At 34.0% G+C, this 23,570-nt stretch overlaps 2 protein-coding genes and 1 pseudogene across 3 annotated transcripts in view; 1 reads left to right on the forward strand and 2 right to left on the reverse strand.

Annotated features, from left to right (window-relative positions):
* Positions 1 to 17,071, reverse strand: part of LOC133171662 (ATP-dependent DNA helicase Q4-like) — a 153,570-nt gene extending 136,499 nt beyond the window's left edge. Inside the window, exons 1-12 of one of the 2 annotated variants that reach the window (XM_061306452.1) lie at positions 16,972 to 17,071; positions 15,223 to 15,256; positions 7,944 to 7,993; positions 6,700 to 7,686; positions 6,508 to 6,566; positions 5,891 to 6,090; positions 5,364 to 5,582; positions 3,717 to 3,842; positions 2,042 to 2,134; positions 1,052 to 1,188; positions 615 to 878; positions 64 to 246 (exon numbers count right to left, since the gene is read on the reverse strand). In XM_061306452.1, the coding sequence (XP_061162436.1) occupies positions 64 to 246; positions 615 to 878; positions 1,052 to 1,188; positions 2,042 to 2,134; positions 3,717 to 3,842; positions 5,364 to 5,582; positions 5,891 to 6,090; positions 6,508 to 6,566; positions 6,700 to 7,686; positions 7,944 to 7,993; positions 15,223 to 15,256; positions 16,972 to 17,064 (2,445 nt within the window). In that variant the 5' untranslated portion in view covers positions 17,065 to 17,071. Of the gene's footprint in view, positions 1 to 63; positions 247 to 614; positions 879 to 1,051; positions 1,189 to 2,041; positions 2,135 to 3,716; positions 3,843 to 5,363; positions 5,583 to 5,890; positions 6,094 to 6,507; positions 6,567 to 6,699; positions 7,687 to 7,943; positions 7,994 to 15,222; positions 15,257 to 16,971 lie in introns of both variants that reach the window. The other variant, XM_061306451.1, reaches the window with a different exon arrangement.
* On the forward strand, positions 8,096 to 11,657 carry LOC133171883 (uncharacterized). The gene is made up of 6 exons (XM_061306672.1): positions 8,096 to 8,114; positions 8,597 to 8,720; positions 10,676 to 10,844; positions 10,944 to 11,022; positions 11,128 to 11,311; positions 11,405 to 11,657. The coding sequence occupies exons 1-6, from the start codon at positions 8,096 to 8,098 to the stop codon at positions 11,601 to 11,603; spliced, it is 774 nt and encodes a 257-aa protein (XP_061162656.1). The 3' UTR covers positions 11,604 to 11,657.
* On the reverse strand, positions 11,173 to 14,794 carry LOC133171887 (putative nuclease HARBI1; annotated as a pseudogene).
* Positions 17,072 to 23,570: the final 6,499 nt, after the last annotated feature.

Here is a 23,570-nt window from a genome sequence, read left to right on the forward strand (position 1 = left end):
AATTAAACAGAACTCTAGATGAGGTGTGTATATATATATATAATCAGAGAGAATATGCCATACATCATCCCTGTTTTCATCTCTGGATACAGATAAAAGCAGGTTTTTAGGCACAGGTGATCCTCGAATGATTGCATCTTCAATGTCAGAAATCCCAAGATGCTTTGCTACATCCTGTGAAGTAGACTGGGTAGCAGTAGCTGTCAGTCCAAGGAAACACTGTACTCCAAACTTTTCCCTTAGCACCTGAAAATTATAGTTGATATACACCTTCCATCTTAAAAATAAAGTTACAAGCAAGTGTGAAACGGTTTTATAGACATACATGTATAAAACATAAAATACTGACAGCACTAATTCATAATTGAGCTATATAGAATCTTGTCCATGTTTGCTGAATAAATGAGACGGTAGTATTTTATTTCATATAAATAAATTTATCTACTGAAAGCAAAAACATTGTTTTTATGACTCAAAATAATTGCAAACTTCATAATTTTATCTTATTCCATCAAGACTATCTTGCAAATTGCTTTTGGAGAAAATTCTTGTAAGTAGAATGTGATTTATGGTAATCTGGAGGCAGTTACAGTAAAATACTAAGTCAGCAATACCTTGGTTAGTCTTAAATATGATGGCCTGAAATTGTGCGACCATTCTGATAGGCAATGGGCCTCATCTATACACACAAATGCTATAGGGGGCAGAGAAGACCGATTGTTGAGCAGAACCATTCCTCCCCCTGCAATAGCTTCAGGGGACACTAACAGGAAGTGAACTTTGCCCTCTTTGACATTCTGCAGAACACTGTCTCTCTGTGCTGTTGTCATGTTGGTATGAAGACAGGCTCCTTTAACACCTGGAGGCAGACCAGTCACCTTCAAAATATAACTCTTGTAATGAATGACTTAATTTCTTCAAAGCAAAGCAAAATTCAATATTAAACTCAGAAAGGGCTTCAATATTTGCTTTAAATAAATTTTGATAAAAAACACCGTCTTTGGTAAAATCTAAACAAATCTTGCAATGAACATATACTAGAAATATACACCTGATCCTCCATGAGTGAGACAAGGGGAGATATCACTAAGGTGATGGCCTTTGACCTTTGAGCATACAAGTATGCTGGTAACTGGTAACACAGGGATTTACCACCTCCTGTTGACAACACAACTAGAGTTGACAATCCTATAAATGTAGAAAATAAAATCATTAAGTTACATCAGTGATATAATAAAGAATTATCACTGCTCTCTTTCTTACTGAATCGAAGAATACCACTAATGAAAAATTACAGTTGCATCAGTTTTAAGAGTCCTCTAGTGGGAGAATGACAAACTGGCCACTTACATGTAGGTGGCTGATTCCAGGTTTCAGTTCAAGAAGTCAGAGTAAATTAATTCTCATCTGCTTTTGACTCCACACTTTTGACATATTTAGCAAATTAAAAAGTTCAAATGTAATCTATTTTAATTAGTTTAATATGTAGATTGCTGAAAGAGTTCTTGTTTTTGGTTCTGTATTGGTAGTGGCCATGTTATTTATATTGTCACACAAAATCATTACATGTTACTACTTAGTGCCATTTCCAAGAACGATTGAAATTGGCTGCTGGTTACAAGTGACCGTAATGGCCGGTGTGACTGTACACATTTATAAACTCTACTTCATTTCTATGAAGCTTATCTGTTCTGACCTGAAGCTAAACTTTACTATATGATTATGAGCATGATATATTATAGATATACAAAAGACTCAAAAACAATTAAACTTCATTGAAACTCTGATAAGAGAGATAACTCTTAATGACATAAATTTCTATTATTCCTTTATAAATTTCTCAAGTAAAAATATCTTTTTTGTCCAATTTTGCCCCGCAAGCCATGATATAATTGTTTGTTTTTTACTTATAAAATACATTTCTTTTGGAAAATCATAAGAGTTAAAGCAACATTTTATATGAGTGAACATAGGGTTTATGAACCTTAAATCCAACATTTTAAAAATTGTTCTCTTTTTTACCATGTCCAGATCACCTTACCTGCCAGAATTCTTTTTACTGCATGCTCTTGTCCTGTCCTGAATGCTTCATAGCCAAACTTCTTCAATCCTTTCATGATGAAATCAGGAGTATCTACATCATGGAGAAAATTTTGGTCAAGAAAATTCTGGCACGGCTAATTATCCAACAAAAATTTCCTCTATTTTCTTATCCTTTATCACTGTACACAAGTAATACAGTATGTAAACAGTTTCTCCTCTTTGTACAGTTTAAATCTGAACATACGGTTTAAATCTGAACATTTATGACTGGAAATATGTCAACAAATAAAAGAACAAGAGGCCCATGGGCCACATCGCTCACCTGAGTAACTTTGGCCATGCTGTTCTTTACCAGATTTCCCCCCTTATAATATACCTATTGTGGCCCCGCCCTACCCCCGGGGGTCAAAATTTGAACAATTTAGAATCTACACTACCTCAGGATGCTTCCAAATATGTCTCAGCTTTATTGATCCAGTGGTTCTTGAAAAGATTTTTAAAGATTTTTCTTATATATTTCAATGTAAAACTTGGATTCCCTATTGTGTCCCGCCCTACCCCTGGGGGTCAAGATTTGAACAATTTATAATCTACACTACCCCAGGATGCTTCCATATAAGTTTCAGCTTTTCTGGCCCAGTGGTTCTTGAGAAGAAGATTTTTTAAGATTTTTCTTATATATTTCAATGTAAAACTTGGATTCCCTATTGTGGCCCCGCCCTACCCCCAGGGGTCATGATTTGAATAATTTAGATTCTACACTACCCAAGGATGTTTCAATATAAGTTTCAGCTTTTCTGGCCCAGTGGTTCTTGAGAAGAAGATTTTTTAAGATTTTTCCTATATATTTCAATGTAAAAATTGGATTCCCTATTGTGGCCCCGCCCTACCCCCAGGGGTCATGATTTGAACAATTTAGAATCTACACTACCCAAGGATGCTTCCCTATAAGTTTCAGCTTTTCTGGCCCAGTGGTTCTTGAGAAGAAGATTTTTAAAGATTTTTCCTATATATTTCAATGTAAAACTTGGATTCCCTATTGTGGCCCCGCCCTACCCCCGGGGGTCATGATTTGAACAATTTAGAATCTACACTATCCCAGGATGCTTCCACATAAGTTTCAGCTTTTCTGGCCCAGTGGTTCTTGAGAAGAAGATTTTTTAATGACCCCACCCTATTTTTGTCTTTTCTTGATTATCTCCCCTTGTAAGGGGACTTGGCCCTTTATTTTAACAATTTACACTCCCCTTCACCCAAGGATACTTTGTACCAAGTTTGGTTAAAATTGGCCCAGTGGTTCTTGAGAAGTTGAAAATGTGAAAAGTTTACAGACGGACGGACAGACGGACGGACGACGGACAATGGGTGATCAGAAAAGCTCACTTGAGCTTTCAGCTCAGGTGAGCTAATAAAAATCAAGGTATCTGGAGAAATCTACATCCCCCACTGACCCAGACTAATTTACATCAAATAGATAAAAAAAAATATTAGAACTCAATGTTTATCCTTAAAATAGACTTTGTACTTCAGACTTCAAGACAATTCTTACTCAAAACCATAGAATTTCAGATATGACTTGAGTTCTATGATATCAGCTGGACAGAATATAAACTGACCATGAATTGGATTTCAGTGATCCCATGCAAGCTAAAATACATCTGATTTTTTTTTACCTTTACAAGTGTATTCCTCCATATTAAGTACTGGAGAATGGGGAGGGGGGACTCCAGCATCTTCTTTAGCAGATCTCACAATACTGGACTGTATCTCCAAGTCTTCATCTATCTCATTCTCTGGATCTAAAATATTTTTGAAAACCTTGTCTTTTATGTTCTATATAAAACAATATGTGACTTCTCAAAAACATGGGTAATCAAAGATTATGAAACTCAACTCGATGAATGTTATACATTATAATGCAAATCTCAAATCAATTTTTTCTGGTCAAGTGCATCCTGAAATAAAATCATCCATGATTTTTTTTTCTGGGTAAGACTTTAAGTTACATGGGAATGACCTGCTCTAAAAACTTGTACTTTTCAATAACCGAGGGAAGTCAGATAGTATGCATCACTACATGCATCATCCAAACAAGTTTGATCCAAGTAGACTTTTGTTACTTTGTTATGGACCTGCTCTAAAAAATATATTCATTTGTCTAGAATATATTGGTCAGTTCCAGCGTCCGAAGCAAGTCTGGTAGTGTGCATCCTTGGATGCAGCATCACTGTGAATTTGTCCAGATAGGCTTATATAGTTACTTTTTAATGGAGCTGCTCCAAAAACTTTGCCCTGGATAATTGACGAGAAAATGTAGGTCAGAACCAGCAAGCAAAGCATCTCTTGGAGTGTGCATCTCAGATGCACTGTCCATGCAAGTTTGATCCAGGTAAGACTTATAGTTACTTGGAAATGGATCTGCTCCAAAACCTCTTACCTGTTCACTCATCTGGAAAATGTAGGTCAGATCCAGCATCTAAAGCAAGTCTGGTATTGTACATCTCAGATGCACTATCCATGCAAGTTTGGTCACCATTGGGCTTACAGTTTCTTGGGAATGAACCTTCTTCAAAAACAGTAACCTGGTCATTCTCAAGAAAATTATTGGCTGAAAATGCAGGATCTAAAATCTTACTGATACAATGAAACATACTAAATGTATCATCCATGCATCTCTGATCAAAATAAGGCATACAGTTACTTTGAAAGAAACTATTCAGAAACTTCAAACTGGGACGCCAACACCAATGTCAGGGTTATAGCATAAACTCCCCCTGACTTTATCGAGAGAAGCTAAAAATCTTCCTTTGTTAAAACCTTCATTCATGTTCTAATAGAATGCAATTTCTACATTATCAAAGGATAATTTCTGTGCAGGACTTTTTTGCACTTTGATATGTGCACCTAACTTTGGCTACAACAAATATTAGATTATTTTAATTTGCAGTTTTTACTTTTTTAGAATTTCAACAAATCCCAAAGTATTGCCATTACATGTATTAGAAAATGGCATAAATTACCCAATAAATCATCTTATCTGAAATAAAAAAAGAAAAAAATACTGAAGAAGTGCATATCTGAATGTTGCATCAATGCTGATAAATCATGTGCAAGTCTAATCCGAGATTCCTCTGACTCTAACCCCTGCTTTTACATTTACATTTTGACATGTGCAGGGGAGATTTTGACATGTGCACATGTCAAAATATAAAAGCAGGGGTTAGAGTCAGAGGAATCTCAGATTAGTGCAAGTCATACTTCAAATATTTTTGCTAAAAAGGTACACGTATCCTTTTACAATTACAAGATAATAAAATTACCAATGTCTTCATTCCAGTTTATGTCCTCTAAGTCAGCTTCATTTTCTGTTATCTTGACTGCTCTTGCTGATCCTTTTTGGTCGTTTTTATCTTTAACCTCTGTTGGTTTGTCCAGCTTAACTCCTCTGGCCATCATGGCAGCTTCCTTCAGACTGGGAAAACCCTCCTCAGAAATGGGAGGCATGTCAGCCTCTCCACCATAACTCTCTTTGTTTTCTCCTAACAATTAATGTATAAAATCTCTTTGACAAATTAGAAAGTCTTCATTTTCAATTTTTTGTTTCTTTTTAAAAAAGAGTTTTCAACATGTCCAACAGGAAGACTGTCTTGATTGTTATTTTATCAGTGAAATTCAAATTTATACATGTATAACACTATACAAACTCTATACGTTGAAAGGAACTGAAGTTGTAAAGTCACATAAAAGTGTTACATGACGTCAGATTTACAGACACAATGAACAATTAAGGTATTTCAGGGCCCTCACATCTTGATGGGCCATGAAGATGAACAGCAGCATGACTTACCCGGACATTTGTTAGCCCAGTGGCCAGATTTGCCACACTTGAAGCAGTTGTTTCCATAGCTCTCACTTCGTGACTTCATCTTCTGTTTCCACTGGAATCTCTTGTACTGAGGCCCTGACATCCCTTTGCCTTTCCTTTTATATGTTTTAACCTTCATGTTCAGCTTCACAAAATTTCCAACTGAGGAAGGAGGGGGTTTACTTCTAGAAAAATATCATCCACATTATCTTTTTCCATGCACGTGTTATGAAGATCACTTCAAAAGGAGAGTCTCAATTTTACAACATAATGTCTTTCAATTTTTACAGTTCCTAAAATTGCAGGATAACAAAATGAAAATATTAAAATTTCCAAATAATCATATTTTAAAGCAAAGACAAAATCTTTAAGTCATTGATTTGGGTCTTGAGTTGAGATCAATAAGGATATACAGTCAAACCTCGTTATCTCGAACTCAAAGGGACAGAGAAAATACTTCGAGATAACCGAGGATTTGAGATATCCAGGGTAAAATACTTAAGGAATAAGCAGATGGGACTTCAAAATGACTTCCACATATCCATGGTATTCGAGATATCCGTGTTCAAGATACCGAAGGTCAACTGTACTATACTTACTTAGACATGGAAACTTTTGGTTTTAAAGGTGCACCATCATTATCATCACCATCCACTGACTAAAGGAAAAAAATACACACACAAAAATTAATCAAGATTAGGATGGAATTATGTTTAATGTTTTGCAGTTATATAAGCATAAATGTGAATAAATTTTTATGATACTAAATTCAAAATTCTGAAATATCTCACATCAGGAGCCTCTTCACTCTCAAGTTTTCTTTTCTTGGACTTAGGATTAGTGTCTGCCTTCTTCCTCTTCCTGTTCTGCTTTGGAATTATGGGAACATCCTCAGCATCAGTAGCATCAAATTCATACACCTTAGGTCCACTTTGATATTCACTATTTTCTTTATTATCCCTGCTTTGAAAAGTTTTCTTCTTTGAGTAACTAGATTCATTGTATGAAGTTTTACTTTCACTTCCCACAATTTGGGTTGTTTCATTGTCCCATCTGACATCTCTAAACTCAGCACTCTCATTCAAGGACAAATTGCTTGTTTGTTCTTCATTTTTTCCAGTTGCTTGTTTGGGAATATTAGGTCTCTGATATGATCTCATCTTGCTTTTTCCTTCTTTTTCTTCATTCTTGGTTTCTGAGGTCCATGTATTCTCTGAATCAAACACAGAGGAACTGAGTCCATCCACTTCATCAAAATTACACCAAGCTTGTTCTCCATTTTTGCTTGTTTTTCCACTACTTTCAGGTTCATCACTCAAACTAGGCTTTTCACTGATGGAAATAGATAACTTCTGTCTTCCTTTCAAATTGTACTTCTTTGTAACATCTACATCTTCTTGCTTATTCAAAGATGTTTCTTCTACTAGAGTCTTATTCTTAATTTTCAAATTGTTGAAAATTTTTCCTTTTACCATCAATGAATCATCTGATAAATCTCCATCTGGTACACTTTCATTCGGTTTGAATTTCGACCCACTTTTTGCAGCAGTCATTTTATCTTTTTTGGCCATTTCAAACAATTTGAGACTTAATTTGGTCATCATATTTGAAGCTTCAGTTTTTGTTTCATCAACTGCTGATCCCAGAGATGTGTCAGTTTCTGATGTTTCCTGGTTTCCTTTATTGAAGTCTGTACCCCAGACTCCATCTTTTCCACACTGATATGATTCACTGATTGTTTCTTCAGCGTCCTCACTGTTTTCAGATACTCTAGGTTTCTAAAATACAAGTTTCGTACATGTACTTAGGAGAATTAATGATATTAGCACTTGGTCAAAGTTAATTTGCATACAAAGTCATTTGAGTGGCAAAACAGCTATAAAATAAACAGAATCACCAGAAAGTCATCTGTGTTGGCTCAAAAAATAGATTCTGAAGTAAAACTTTTAAAAAGTCAGTTGGCTGATAAGAGAGCTCTTTATTGCTTAACTTGATTGAGAGTCTTTTTTACAGTGGACAACAATCAACTGCATACCTGAGACCCAATACAGTTTTTCTTCAATTTACCATACTGAATGTATGCATCTAAAAATAAACAGGTAAAAACAACTTTATAAACAAGAATACAATATATGATTTTTTTGTTGCTATATTCTAATCAGTACAGACTTATGAGTATGTGGAAACATGGAAAACAAGGAGAAAAGTAGAGACAAACTCCCAATGACTTCATTCTATTAGATAACTGAATGCAAAAAAGCAATCTACAACATAGCATTGAACTAACACTACCTCCAATTTGGAAAGATATACATGAACTCAGACTGCAGAATTATCTGTTATGCTCATTAATCAAGAATCAAAACACAAAACAAGTGAAAAACCGGCATTTGCCTGAAACAAGGCTCGCCAGGCAAGGTCTTCCAGCAAGAAAATCTCTTTCAAATAAGTAAATTACACTTAGCTGGCATTAAAACCCTAATTAGACTTCAGGGTATCGTTTCACAAAAGCATCGTAAATTAAGTACTACTTAGCGAGTTACGACGAACTTAAGTAGTACCTACGTACTACGTTAAGACCGTTTCACGAAAGGTACTTAGAACTGTCGTAAATATGCGCAACTTACGAAGTACGTAAATATACTGGAAGTAAAAAAAATGGCAGACGAAACTATTTCTAAAATAAAGAAAGAGAGAAAGAAGAATTTTACTGCGAAGAGGTGGAGAAACAAAAGGACATTCTGTTTGCACCACATAAGGACGTGAATACCAACCAGAGGAAAATCCAATGTTGGAAAAACATTTGTTCCTTGTGTGTATAACATTTTATCTAAACATTTTATGCTTTGTTTACTAATTCACAATATTTATATAAAATTTATCTACAAATTTAAATATTTCATTACATAGGTCAATATTTACACGAAGTTGAAAACATTATCCCAGATGCGCCCCTCATATTAGGTATTTATGTTCGAGTTTCCTCGAAACGTCAAAAAAGGTTACAAGTCAGCATCTCTGACAATAACAATACTTCCAAAACTGTAAATTATCATGCCACAGTTTGTGATTTATCTTTCAAGAATTCATCAGAATGAATAGATTTTGGATATGTGTAACAGTTTATAGCATTTTTCAAATCGATGATTATTCTACCTACACTGCGGTTTAATGAGAAAGTAATAAAACATATGCATCAGAATGAAGAGCTCAAAGTGAAGTAATTGAATATCATGATATAAATTAGCAATCATGTCCATTAAATGATAAAGGGACTCACGAAAGAGAGGAAAACGATTACTTACTCGTTACCAATGATAAATGAAATCGTCTGCATGTTTACCTTTTGAGCTTGACCTTGACACTGTGAGAATCCCTTATGAATATATAAAAAAAGACAATATATTTGGGTTTTTAGTCCTAATTATTCGCCTTTCAGGCACAGTACACATTGCCACCTTACATAAGGTACAAGGAGACAGAATGATTTTATTTTTAATTTTCATAAAATCCAGACCCATATGATCTTTTTCTCAATGACTCTTCAACTGGTAATGCAGTGGTGGATCAAATTTTTGCTTACAATGACTGGATTTGAAAAGGAAACACTTCTTTTTTAAATTGAATGCAAAGTAAAAGTTATATCATTAGTTGCTATTAATATTTATGTCCAACTTTACCATGACATGAAGTATGAGAGAGAGAAAGTCGTGATTTAAAATTTATTTCCTATAGTCGGTACAAAGATTTATTAAATGTTATTGGTATCAGTTGGAATGTAATTTAATAAATCGCAAGAAGCATCGTTTTGGAAAAGTTGAGACAGAGTTATAAATGGTAGGCTAAAAAGAAAAGAAATGATTTTGACAAGCCGAAAAAGTTGGGGGGGGGGGGCACTATCATATTTGCAACAAAAAGCTGTGGATGGGTGTCCACTTCCATACTTAATTAACAGCTAAAGGCTATTGTTAATTTAAAGTTTTAGAATTCAAGGAATCTAAAATTAAAGAGGGGAAAGGCCAATCCATTCCTGACTACATGTATGAACTTCGGACCTGAATTAGTGAAAATGATATTGAAATGTCAATATTTCTTTTAAGAGACTTTTGACAAGGATCATCCCCGAATTGAAAAGTGTTGAATATCAGTGTTCATATGTGGATTAGCATATTATATTCACTGTCCATTAATTTTGATAAATCATGAAATTATGCTTCTTCGGTAAGGTACATGTAATTAAGGTCCGTTAGGAACCGGAAGGGCACGGGGCCATGTCTCTTCTCAATAATTTTACCAGTGAATACTATACCAAAGAAAATCTATGATAATGTAAATTCAAATTTCTAATTTGAAATTCATTTTCTATCCACCTTTGCAACTCTGAAACGCAGAGTGTAAGTGATTGAGCCAAAGGACAAATAATGACAATTTCAGAATATACGGTAAAACACGGTTAAAGCGAACAGAAGGAGGGAGGGGGGGGCTAGATCTTACAAAAATAAGCTGGAAAGTTTTTGAGTTTGGACAAAACCTCCCCCTTCTCGTTTTTGCTTGTAAACCATTTTTCAGTGAAGAAGGAAAAAAATATTTATATTGGCATCCTAGAAATAAATAATACAACGTATTCTATTTTGTGAACGCATGAATGAAAATAAATTATAAGTTTGAAAAAACCATCAAGTATTTTGCTAGATTCCTCAATAATATTTTTTTATATTAGAAGTTTCTTAACCTATTGTTGACCTATTGACTTTTTTCATAAATCAGAATAAACAGCATCGGTATCCAGGAGAGGACATCCGCTGGGATTATTAAAAAATGGAGAGATATTTCATCTCAAACTAAAAAGAAGGAGGCCCAGTACAGAAGGGAACTTGTGAGAACCGGCGGTGGACCTGCTCCTGCTCCGGCCAACTCCTCAGACATCAGTCAGAAGGTATAGCATTTGAATTTATGTACACCGAATAATTGTAATCTTAACCACTACAATGTAGCTTAAATGTACTGCACAATTGACTCTAATTATTAATTTCAGGTTGTTGCAATAATAGGCAAAACATCAGTAGAAGGTGTAGAAGGTGTAGAAGGCGGGTTTGATACGGATGATGTTAATGGCGAGTTCACATTTATATTGATTTCATGCACTTAAATTCGTACTACCGTTAACCTTATTAATGAAAAAAGTCATGTAAATTATAAATATTTGATATGTATTTCAGAGGTCGATCTCTTTAAAGTGGAGGATGTATGGCTCTCCCCTCCGATGGAATCTACATCCGAGCGAGCTGACGTCCCAACACAACTTCAATCCCCAGGTCTATCTTCTGGTGAGCAAGCCGCCACCCCAACACTTCCAGAGGCTCCAGATCACGAGAAGCAGCTTCAACCAACCAAAACGTATGGGTATTTCTGGGGGGAAAATTGAAACTGAGATGAATTTAAATAACCTTTGTATTCATGTAAAGGTCTGTGAACTAAAACTTTATAGGAAAAAAGCAGCTTTAAACGGAAGAGGTCGGTGGAAGACATTTATGACCTTCAATGCCAGGTTCTGGAACAGGAGCTGGAGAAAAACAAGCTGGAGATAGAGAAAGCTCGACTCCAGATTAAACTCTTAAAGTCATTACAGGAAAGGGTTGCAGCTGGGGGACAAAGTGATCATTTGATGGAGTTGTTCTCCACCTTGAGTCGCTGAGTGAGAGAGCAAGAGAGAGAGAATGTTTTAATACTAGTATTTAATATTACTGAGAGAGAGTTTATTGTTGTTTTGCCATATTAAATTATTAGTATCTATTAATTAATGTTATGCTGAATTGTTCAAATACTTTACCAAAAATACTTATAAATGCATTTAATTACTTTTTTGTCTTTCTCATTTCAAATTAAGTATAATATGGATAGTACAAACACATATCTATGTGAATTATTTTATTGATGTATATAGGACGTTACCTATGTAAATCGCTGTCTTATCAATTGTTCTCTGGTTGTTTTGCCGTCATTGATTGGTCCCTGGTAAGTTACCTCGTCTCGAGCTTCAACTAGTTCTTCTTCAGGTTCCTCAAAAACTGGAATTCGCTTGTCAATACAGATGTTATGGAGTTGACAGCACACGTATATAATCTTGCAACATTTTGATGGTGTGTACTCAAGAGCTCAGCCTGTTTTGTGGAGACACCTGTAAACAATTATTTGCGTATCTCTCTTGTATTTTTTCTGGTGTGCACAAAGATCAACGTACATTTGAATTTAGCTGCAGATCTGTAGCTCGCTGGTCTGAAAAAATTGGGATAGATGACCAGAGAGCTACAGTGCCACCCATAGAAAAAAAACTATATTTATTGCGCACAAAGAGTTGCGCTCGGTTCTGGATTAATTTTACCGAATTCTTACTTCAACTGCACAAAAGCTTGATTTCAAAAAGTTCCTTAGACCTCTTTTAAATAATTACGTAGTTGACATCTGCACAGAGTGCGTTGGACCGAATTATTTTGCCACCAAAAATGGCAGTATAAATAGACGAAATTTTCTATGGTCTCAGTATCAGGCCCAGGAGTTCTTTAGCAACGGTTACTAGGAATGTTTTGTTGTGGAAACAGTAAAAAAAATATGTAAGGAAGATTAGTAATATTTTGGGATGGAGGTTTGAGAAACACGGAGCAATAAATCGAGAAATAGCGCACATTTTTGTGCGCCATAAATATACATATTTCTGTGGGTGGCACTTAAGCTCTCTGGTCTGTCATTTTTTTTTCCGGAGAGCTACAGTTCTGCAGCTAATTTGAAATGGGTTACCTGAAGCGGGATTTTAGCACTCCAAAGGCCTGTTCAACCACCACACGAGTTCTCCTGTGAGACCCATTATACCGATCTTCTCCTCTGGAATTTGGATTACTAACTGGTGTCATGATCCATGGCCTTAGAGGGTACCCAGAATCTCCTAAGATCCATCCATTCATTTGTCCATTTTCAAATTTCTGCGCAATCGAACAATTGGCCCATATAAACGCATCATGAGTTGATCCTGGCCATTTACTAACAATGCTCAGAAATCTATTAGAGAAGAAACCAAAGTTGCATATTGTTCGTCGTTTTATAATTAAAAATATTACTGCTAAGCTGTACCAGTTTTTTAAGGAGGGAGGGAAAGGGAACAAGTCTTTGTGCAAATGGTTAATTTCTTTATTGTTATATTTATCATTAGAATAATATGAAGTATATTTGTACAAAAATGAAACTTGTTCAAATAGTTCTGAATTAATTTCCACGTAGAGCAAGCTGTGTTTAAGGTGCAATGGCACCCCTCTTGTACTTTAAAAAAAAATGTTGATTTTAAAACAAAAGACCTCGTATTCACGTTGTGAAGCTAGAATTTGTTTAATAAATTTTCGACAAAAATAGTTTATACCACTCGCTAAAATTTATTCATTTATTTATTGCCACACACACAATACATTAAGGGATATACATGTACGTATTAATTTATTAACTAATTTTAGAAAAAAAAAAATGATTTAACTAATTTTAGAAAAAAAAAATGATTTAAATATATTGCGCGGGGGGGGGGGGGGGGGGGGGGGGGGGGGGTAGGTCGGAAAAGGGGCTACGGTATTCATTGAAAACATTCACTAATTCTGAAAGTAAAATTAAATATTTACCCCCCCCCCCCCCCCAAAAAAAAGATAAATAGAGAATGTAAACATATGAATCAAATCATTTCTTTTAGATACTTAAGTCGCCACTGCCTGCTGCTGTCATCCAACAGTACTTATTCAAAACGTGAATTCACTTAATTGCATCATAGTTTTATTTATCTTTTACTATTTTAAGATTAAAAGTATTTGTACCACTTCATCTTTTAAATAGTGAATTAAAAAATAAAATTAAGAAACTCCTTTTCAATGGAATATGACAAAATGACAACATATGTTTTTTCTTTCCAAACCTTTCCGTTTTGTTTGTTAAAAAATACATGTTTAACATATTTACTTCATGTCATAATCAGCTATTGCCTGGACGTTGATCGAGTGATATTCTTTTTCTGCAGACGTACAAATGCTCATCTGTTACAGGTGCCGTGATGGGTATGTGAGTCCCGTCGATGGCGCCAAGGACATTAGGGAAACCAGCGATTGCATGGAAACCAACCTTCGTCCTGGTTGTCTCGGCATCACCAGTCGGAAACTTTATGTTGTTCAGTGTCCGACACAAGACATTGATAACCTCGTCGATAGATCTAATCAAAATTTAATATAATATAAATTTATCTTAAGGGCATTTTAAAAGTTTGCCCTCTCTCGATCGATCGAAAAAATGGACCGACTTAAAAATTTTTAAACCTTCCCATGAAATTTTTTTTTTATTCATTACAAAATATTTTCATCCCGTCAACACTTTTATTTTAGCTTTATCTTCGCAAGTTTTTTCCTTCCTTTATCCTTACCTTAACCTTCATCTATCTTTTTTTATCCTGAGTTGGAGAGGGCATTGAAGTAAACATTTTTTAAAGAAGGTCTAATGAAATTTGGATTAACACATCATGAAAATAAATTTTATCATCCTTGTATTTAACAACCTGCAAACAGATGGCTTGGATATCCCCAGAGTGTCTCCAATCACTCTCTGCTGGGAGCCAGAAGCAAGAAATCTTAATGCAGCAAACACTTGCAATGAAGCTGGAAGACTTCCAGATCTTTTGGTTGGTCTCTCTAAACGCTCTTGGACTATATCAATAATACTAATGATGGTCCTTCTGTCCAACCGGTAACGATGGATAATATCCGTATCGTCATATGCGTCTAGGGGATTCTGCCTGTCCCGAAACACACGCTGTCTGCGTAAATTTCGACGCACCTGTTCGTCCGCAACCCTCATGAATGCTGCCATCTTTGGATACTAACGTTACGATGTAATTTTACGTCAGCTCCAAGGTGACGTAAAATTACGTCGCAACGTACGACGCAACGTGAATTAAGACGCTTTCGTGAAACGCCGAAATTTAGCTACGCACTACTTACGTCGCACTTACGTACTACGTACAATTTACGATGCTTTTGTGAAACGATACCCAGAAACTTGGAACAAAAGTTGTATTTTCTGTACTTCGTTTAGGCATTGACAAGAGTCGCTTGATGGGTGATTGCAGTTTATGACATCTTAGATGGATTTGTTATTGGTATGCGATTCAAAATCTGACAGATCAAATGTCTATTTCCAGAGTTAACTCTAGTTATACATACTAGACTGATTATTTGAGCATGAAAATAAGCGCAATATATATTTTTAAAAGCATAAAAAGTATATAAATTAAATACCCTGAATCTCTTGTGGTGCTGTCTTGATCTCATCCTTAAAAATAATTAAAATATATTAATATTCATTGATACGTTACTTCAATACTTCTTAACTGTTGTAACATATTTTACAAATAAACATATGCACAGTCACTATTACCTCACAAATAAATCCATGTCTTGGAGAAAGAAACTAGAAATATGTCCATAGGACATGAATGCCCCGCCAAGGGTATATTAGTAATGCAACATTTTAACACAAATTGAGAAAAGTGAGGTCAAGGTCAAAGGAAAGGTCAAGGTCAAAAAATATTGCTACAGTTGAATAGCTTACATCAGTATGTATCAGCATATGACGTTTGATTCAGAAACTAATTTAAGAAAAATGAGGTCAAGATCAAAGGAAAGGTCAAGATCAAAAAATGTTGATGCAGTTGAAAAGGTTACATCAGTATGTATTAGCATATGAAGTTTGATGAAAATATTATGAATGGTTTCTTTAAAACTGAGCTAAACACTAATTTAAGAAAAGTGAGGTCAAGGTCAAAGGAAAGGTCAAGGTCAAAAAATATTGATGCAATTGAATAGCTCTCATCAGTATGTATCAGCATATGAAGTTTGACACTAATTTAAGAAAAGTGAGGTCAAGGTCAAAGGAAAGGTCAAGGTCAAAAAATGTTGATGCAGTTGAAAAGGTTACATCAGTATGTATTAGCATATGAAGTTTGATGAAAATATTATGAATGGTTTCTTTAAAACTGAGCTAAACACTAATTTAAGAAAAGTGAGGTCAAGGTCAAAGGAAAGGTCAAGGTCAAAAAATATTGATGCAGTTGAATAGCTCTCATCAGTATGTATCAGCATATGAAGTTTGACACTAATTTAAGAAAAGTGAGGTCAAGGTCAAAGGAAAGGTCAAGGTCAAAAAATGTTGATGCAGTTGAATAGCTCTCATCAGTATGTATCAGCATATGAAGTTTGATAACACTATCTTGAATGGTATCTTAAAAACTGAGCTAAAAACTTATTTAAGAAAAGTGAGGTCAAGGTCAAAGGAAAGGTCAAGGTAAAAAATATTGATGCAGTTGAATAGCTCTCATCAGTATGTATCAGCATATGAAGTTTGTTAAAAATATCATGAATGGTTTCATTAAAACAGAGCTAAACATTAATTTAAGAAAAGTGAGGTCAAGGTCAAAAGAAAGGTCAAGGTCAAAAAAATGTTGATGCAATTGAATAGCTTACATCAGTATGTATCAACATATGAAGTTTGATTACACTATCTTGAATGGTATCTTTAAAACTGAGCTAAACACTAATTTAAGAAAAGTGAGGTCAAGGTCAAAGGAAAGGTCAAGGTCAAAAAATGTTGATGCAGTTGCATAGCCCTCATCAATATCTATCAGCATATGAAGTTTGATAAAAATATCTTGGATAGTTTCTTTGAAACTGAGCTTTGAACAGAGCTAAACGCAAAGTGTGACGGAAGGACAGACGGAAGGACAGAAGACGGACATGACAAATACTATATGCCCCGGCCATATTCATGGCGGGGCATAAAAAAGTCTATCAAAGCCAAAAATTGAAAATATTCCCGACAGTTCATTCCATATCAGAGGTCATAGCTATCTTTCTTGGCATTATTAAATCACTACAATTACTTCTCGCAAAAAATATATCACTATTTTTTAGGATAAATCACTTAATTTGTGTCTTGCTAAAAATTCCACCTATACAGTATTTATAATTAATTGACTTCAAAACTCTTACCCTATGGGGTTTCCTGCCATTTTCCTTATAAAATTTTATCTCCCATCTCTTTAATAAAGTTTTCAACATTTTTATTTCCTCGTTTTCTTCCATGACAGTACAAAAACTATCTGCAAAGTAAAATATTATTTAAAAAAATTGAATAGAAAAAGTGAGGAAACATTTTTGCCTCATAATGCCAGCATTACTACTTGAATTGACTGTCGATTATCATTGCTAATCAGAGGAAACAGGGGCAGGAACCCACAATCATAAATCGATATAAACACAACATTTTCGATCATTTTATTATGAAAATAACAGATACATGTGTAAGGTAGAATAATATATTTCTTTTATAATTTGAATTTACTATCAGTTGTTTTTGTTGTTTATCAAATATTTTATCTTAAATACCTGGATGTCAAGGAGCAAAAGATCTCCAACTCTGCCAGTGAATAAATTCTGGATTTTTTCAATAAAGTTATAGGGCCATCCTTAAAAAATTGTTTTTTTTGCAGAAAAAGCTACTCATCATTTTAAATGTGAGTAGGTAGGTAGGTTTTTTTTTTTTTTTTTTTTTTTTTTGGTAGACATATGTCGGGAATGATTAATTTTAGGTGTTGTAATATTAACACCAGCATCTGATGCACCCAGATTTCTTAAACTTATAAGAATCACATATTCTTACTGAATCATTTGGACAATTGCTGGCACATTGCAAGTTGCCAAGAAAATTTTGTCGGTTTTAAAGCACGTCATCTTGATGGTGTAAGTGCTTAATATGACCTGTCTCAGCAATCATCAGGAGTCCGTCTTAATCTCATGTCTCATTTGTTTTTAATTTTGATCTAAAGACTAAATCACGAGTTTTTAAAATTAAATTTTTATAATTTCTGCAACCATAGGTGTATTTACATCCTTCATTCATCCTTCTGCATCTAATATTTCATGGCCTCTACTCTCTTTCTCTCTCTACATTTTTCTCCGATTCAGTATTTGACACTTTTAAAAATCGTTTTAATGTGAATTGATATAAAATATGTAATAAAATTCCTATTTAAATATATATATATATATATATATATATATATATATATATATATATATATATATATATATATATATATATATATATATATATATATATATATATGTGCTGCATATCAAAGAATTTTTTTTTTAATAACAGGGTTGGAACATTTAATTTTAATACATTTATGATTGATTTTTAAAATTCATTTAGTAGAGTGGACTTTCTTTAGCTTGATTTTCTTTCCTCAAATTAACACAAAAAAAGAAAGTGATACTTTATAATGACAACAAATCTTTGTGTTTCGGACAATTAAAAACACTTTCAAAAATTGGGAGATTTTTTGTTTTACCTTTGAACATCATTTTCATCCTATAAAGCTAATCCATTACTAGAACTGTTCAGTTTGGCATTTACGTAATACGTACATGTATGTATATGTAGATCTTGAAGTTGAACAGTTAAATGACAAGAAAATTACCTATCCAGTACTGAGTATATAATATCTGTGATCATTTACCGAATGTATTGCATTATTTACATTTAGGCCATCCTTAAAAAATTGTTTTTTTGCGTTAACGCAACTCATCATTTTAGATGAGAGTAGGTAGGTAGGTAATTTTTTTTTTTTTTTTTTTTTTTTTTTTTTTTTTTGTAGACAAATGTCGGGAATTATTTAATTTTAGGTGTTGTAATTTTAACACCAGCATTTGATGCACCCAGATTCTTAAACGTATAAGAATCACATATTCTTACTGAATCATTCGGACAATTCCTGGCACACTGCAATTTATCAAGAAAATTTTGTCGGTTTTAAAGCACATCTTGATGGTTAAATGCTTAATATGACCTGTCTCTGCAATCCTCAGGAGTCCACCTTAACCTAATCTCTCATTTGTTTTTAACTTTGATCTAAAGATCAGATAACCAGTTTTAAAATTAAATTTTATAATTACTGAAACCATAGGTGTATTTACATTCTTCAATTCATCCTGCTGCATTTGATATTTCATGGCCTCTTCTCTCTCTCTATCCATTTTTCTCCGATTCCATATTTGACATACTTTTAAAAACTATTCTGACGTGAATTGATATAAAATATGGAATAAAATTCCCAGTAAAAAATGAATGTGCTGCATATCAAAGATTTCTTTTTTTTGATCAAAGGGTTTGAACATTTATTTTTAATACATTTCTGATTGATTTTTAAAATTCATTAAGTGGATCAATTTCCCCCCTTTTCTCTCTCAAATTAACACAAATAAAAGGAGTGATAATTTATAATGACAACAAATCATTAATTGTGTTTCTGACAATTAAAAAACACTGAAAAAAGTAAGATTTTTTTGTTTTACCTTTGAACATCATTTTCAACGTGATATATTTATTTACTAGAACTGTTCAGTATGGCATTTACGTAATACGTTTTGTATATATAGGTCTTCATGTTGAACAGTTAAAAGACGAGAAAATAACGTATCCAGTACAAAGCATCTGTGGTCACTTACCGAATGTATTGCATTACTTACGTTTACAACTGGAAAATACGACCCGATGTTGATTCCTACTGGACTTTTAGAACTATCGCAGTGAAAAACTACATCGGATGGAAAACATAAAACGTTTCCCTTCAATGTCGATTTTAACGTGTTTAAGATAGTGATAAAAAAAATGTAAGACGACTAATATCTCAATCTTTTGGAAACCGGGCAAAGTTTTAAGCCTAAGGCGACTTTTTCGACCCAAATTCCTTCTAGCTTCATAGTAAACGCGCGTGTCAATGACAATAATCATAGATGTGTTTCCCGCGGACTTGTCGTCGCCATTTTTAAACATCGGTTTGTCGTGATCATCACAATGCTTTTTATAGTTGCAGATTGAGGAAATCAAGCGTCTCTATAATTCAGACATCAAGAAAAAAATGGTCGGATAAAAACGGAAAGTAGACACGCGTGTAAAAAAAAAAAATCCTACTTTGAATAGGTTAAAAAAAAAATTGAGTCGGGCGGATTTTGATGAGTCGGTCGCGTTACCGCAAAAAAACATTTTTTTAAGGATGGCCTTGTAGCTGGAAAATACGACCCCATGTTAATTCCAACTAAGATTTTGAGAACTGTCGCAACGAAAAACTACATCGGATGGAAAATAAAACACTTTTCACCTCAATGACTATTCTGACGTGTTTAGTGATAAAAAATGTATGACGACTAAAATCTCAATCTCTTTCTCTTGAAAACCTGGCAAAGTTTTATGCCTAAGGCGTCTTTTTCGACCCAAATTCCCTCTAGCTTCATAGTAAACACGCGTGTCAATGACAATAATCACAGATGTGTTTCCCGCGGACTTGTCGTCGCCATTTTTAAACACAGGTGTGTCGTGATCATCAAAATGCTTTTAATAGTTGCAGATTGAGGAAATCAAGCGTCTCTATAATTCATCAGGAAAAAAATGGGCTAAAAAAAATTTTGAGTCGGGTGGATTTTGATGGGTCGGTCGCGTTACCGCAAAAAAACAATTTTTTAAGGATGGCCTAGTGGTTTTACATGATTTGCAAAATTATCTGTTACCTTGCACCAGCATTTTTTGTAAACCTCTACTTTTAGCGTGAAATACACACATTTTTAAGCATCTGTGCATGCCTGTACCCCCTTTTTGGGATATGGTTTTCCTATTTCCGTTTACTCCATTTTGAGGGTTCGACCAGACTGATCAGTGAAACACTCAAATGGCATAAAAATTTACAGTGCAAAAAGGGACAAAAATTGTTAGCTCATTGCATTGTAAATCCGAATATCTAATACCAACAACTTTTGGTAAATCCCTACTGTTTTGGAGACCAATCCCTCAAAGATCGTATTAAAATCACAAGCGTCTTGGTGATCAATCTCATGAACTGTTAATAAAAACTTCATGTTGCTTCCTAAAATTGTTGCATTCAATGTATAATTATGTGAATTTACAATAATTATGCATTTTAAATTTACACCGATCCAAACGGGTTATCAATTCCCATTTGGGTGATTGGTCCCAAACTGTTGGACAGTTTTCGAATTTTGTCCTACACTGTGTTTATTTTCTTGTTTACCACTTACTTGTTTGTCGGATGAAAACAAATACACAGCTACTTAATTCAAACTTTCTTAAAAATTTGCGATAAAGATTTCTTTATTTAAAATATAATATTATGGCTTTTATAATTCGTTTTTTTCATACCAGATCATTCGGTGTGGGCTTTTCTTCTTCAAGTTCTTCCCGCAACTTTGCGTCACTTGATTTCATGAACACCGATCCCGATCGTAAAAATAATATCCTGGATGGATGTAGCGACTCGATGCTTCACAACGGCCATAATCTCAGCGAGATTCGTCGAGATTAATAAGGAGAGGGGTGAACAAGGCATGCAGAATGCCTATAGCTTCAGATATATAAAAAATCATATTCAATTTTTGAACTTAGTATTTAGAATAAGGTTCTCATTGTTGAAATTTATGAAATTATAATGAACAAAACTTTTCTGGGTAAAGATTATTAAAAAATAACTTGGTATTCTTGGGATTCGAACCCTAGCAATAAAAATCCTGAATATCACTTTCCTTTGAGACTAACACACTAACCACTACGCTACACAGCTCCTGATAATAATGGCATTTAAATCATGTTTGTGATATAACCCTTGACTAAATGGACTAGTATTTCTCGCAAAAAATGCTAATGTTGTGTTATAAAAGTGTATTTTTAATGTATGGTGGGTCTTTCCTCCATATTTTTGTTAACCAAAAAATGTACATTTTTACGCAAACTTTTAAGATAAACTTTCAAAAAATGGAGCAAAGACCCACTCATATACATGTATATCGAAAAATTGTGTTATAATCTTTTTGCCCTCTTTAGTGTGTGTATGCTATTTTATAGGCAAATGATTTCAATCTTTAATTTTGCAAATTGTGGAGATTTAACATAAAGTATACTTAAATGTTAAAGTCATATATGGCGTATTTTTTATAAGTTCAGACTAACTAAAATTAAAAAGATCTTTCTATTTGTTTTATTACTTTGTATAAAGATAGGACTTTCCTGTAAATTACACAATTTAAATCAATCGCGTTTCAAAGATATTAGAAATTTAAAATAATAACCGATTTATTTACCGATTCCGCATTTAAATAACAGACACAGTTTAAGTCAATTTAATTATGGAAACATGAGGTTATTAAAGTTCAAAATCGGTGAAAATTTTAATTTGAACGTAAATAACATATATCATGTTTATTTACACTCAGTCTCGTATTTTTATTTTTAGCTCAGATACGCCATATATAGCTTTAAATGAAATATCTCCCCCCCCCCCCAAAAAAAAAATGTTATATTTCACCTTCATGTTTGTCGCACGATAGGCATTTCGCTCGCCTTGTTCGCCCATCTTCTTTGTGCTGACGTCTCTTCCCTACAGCCTGTAACCAGACACAAGAAAACATCACATTTTTAAGTCTTTTTACTATATTACTTCCCTTACATTAAGGGCTCTCAAAATAAAATTATTATTTAGAAATTGCCCGGAAATATTTTCGGTATAATAAAAGTCATTATCAAAGTAACTAAATGTTCAAAAAAATAAATCATATATATCTCCTCTAATCCACTATCCTAAATTTTGAATCTTTCATTTGACTGTTTGAGAAAACTACATTTCGCTACACAAGAACGCGAAAGGTTTTATTAAGGAAGCTCTAAACACTGCACACTAAAGTGTTGTAGTTTTTGGGTAGTTTTATTGAGTTAGAGTGATCTGCCCTTAGAAGAAAAATAGAATATATGGGAATCTACAGTTGCTGACACAATTTCTTAGGAAATAAAGTATTCTTAATGTTATGTTAGACCAAGATTAAGTAATTGAATACATTATTTCCATTAATTTTCCCGATGCAAGTAAACTACATTGATTTCTGTTCACAAGTAGTTCATTGTCTTTGAACATTTTCTCTGCAGAAATAAGGCAGGCACCCTATGTTGAAAATGAACTAGGTACACTGAATATATGCACTTTTATATGATATATTTTTCTCAAAGTCCAAAAAGCATTTTTCACTAGTGTTTAGAGCTTCCTTAATAGATTATACTGGTCAGAACCCCCTCCCCCAAGTGTCTCTTCCTTGGTACTCAGCCTATCGTATGAGCACTGATTTTGAATTCCTTTCATCCAAAGTTGCTTTGCCCCAAGTTTGACTGCGCTGGTTCTGAAGAAAAGGGGCAGGAGATCTTGACGAGCCTGACTCAGGTGGGCTGTTCAAAAGTGTGGTTGTTTTGGGGATGGGAGAAATTACTGCCACGGTGTCACATTTTTTAGTTGTATATCAAAACAGGAGTACATATTTAATGCTCCATGTGCTCTTGTGGATGTTGCAAACTTTTGAGCACTCTTTAGTAATTCAATAAACTTTGAATCGCTTAAGCAGATCTATATTTATTCATGATAACATGAAAAATTCAGTCATATAAAGAGGAAATTTACAGAAAAAATAAATAATTAATATCTACAATTATATACATTTAGTATTTTTACAAATCTGTTGTTATTGAAGTTCTGTAT

Source organism: Saccostrea echinata, unplaced genomic scaffold, assembly GCF_033153115.1.
Source record: "Saccostrea echinata isolate AGI-Se365-2 ecotype Australia unplaced genomic scaffold, CSIRO_AGI_Sech_v1 ptg000054l, whole genome shotgun sequence".
Classification (NCBI taxonomy): domain Eukaryota; kingdom Metazoa; phylum Mollusca; class Bivalvia; order Ostreida; family Ostreidae; genus Saccostrea; species Saccostrea echinata.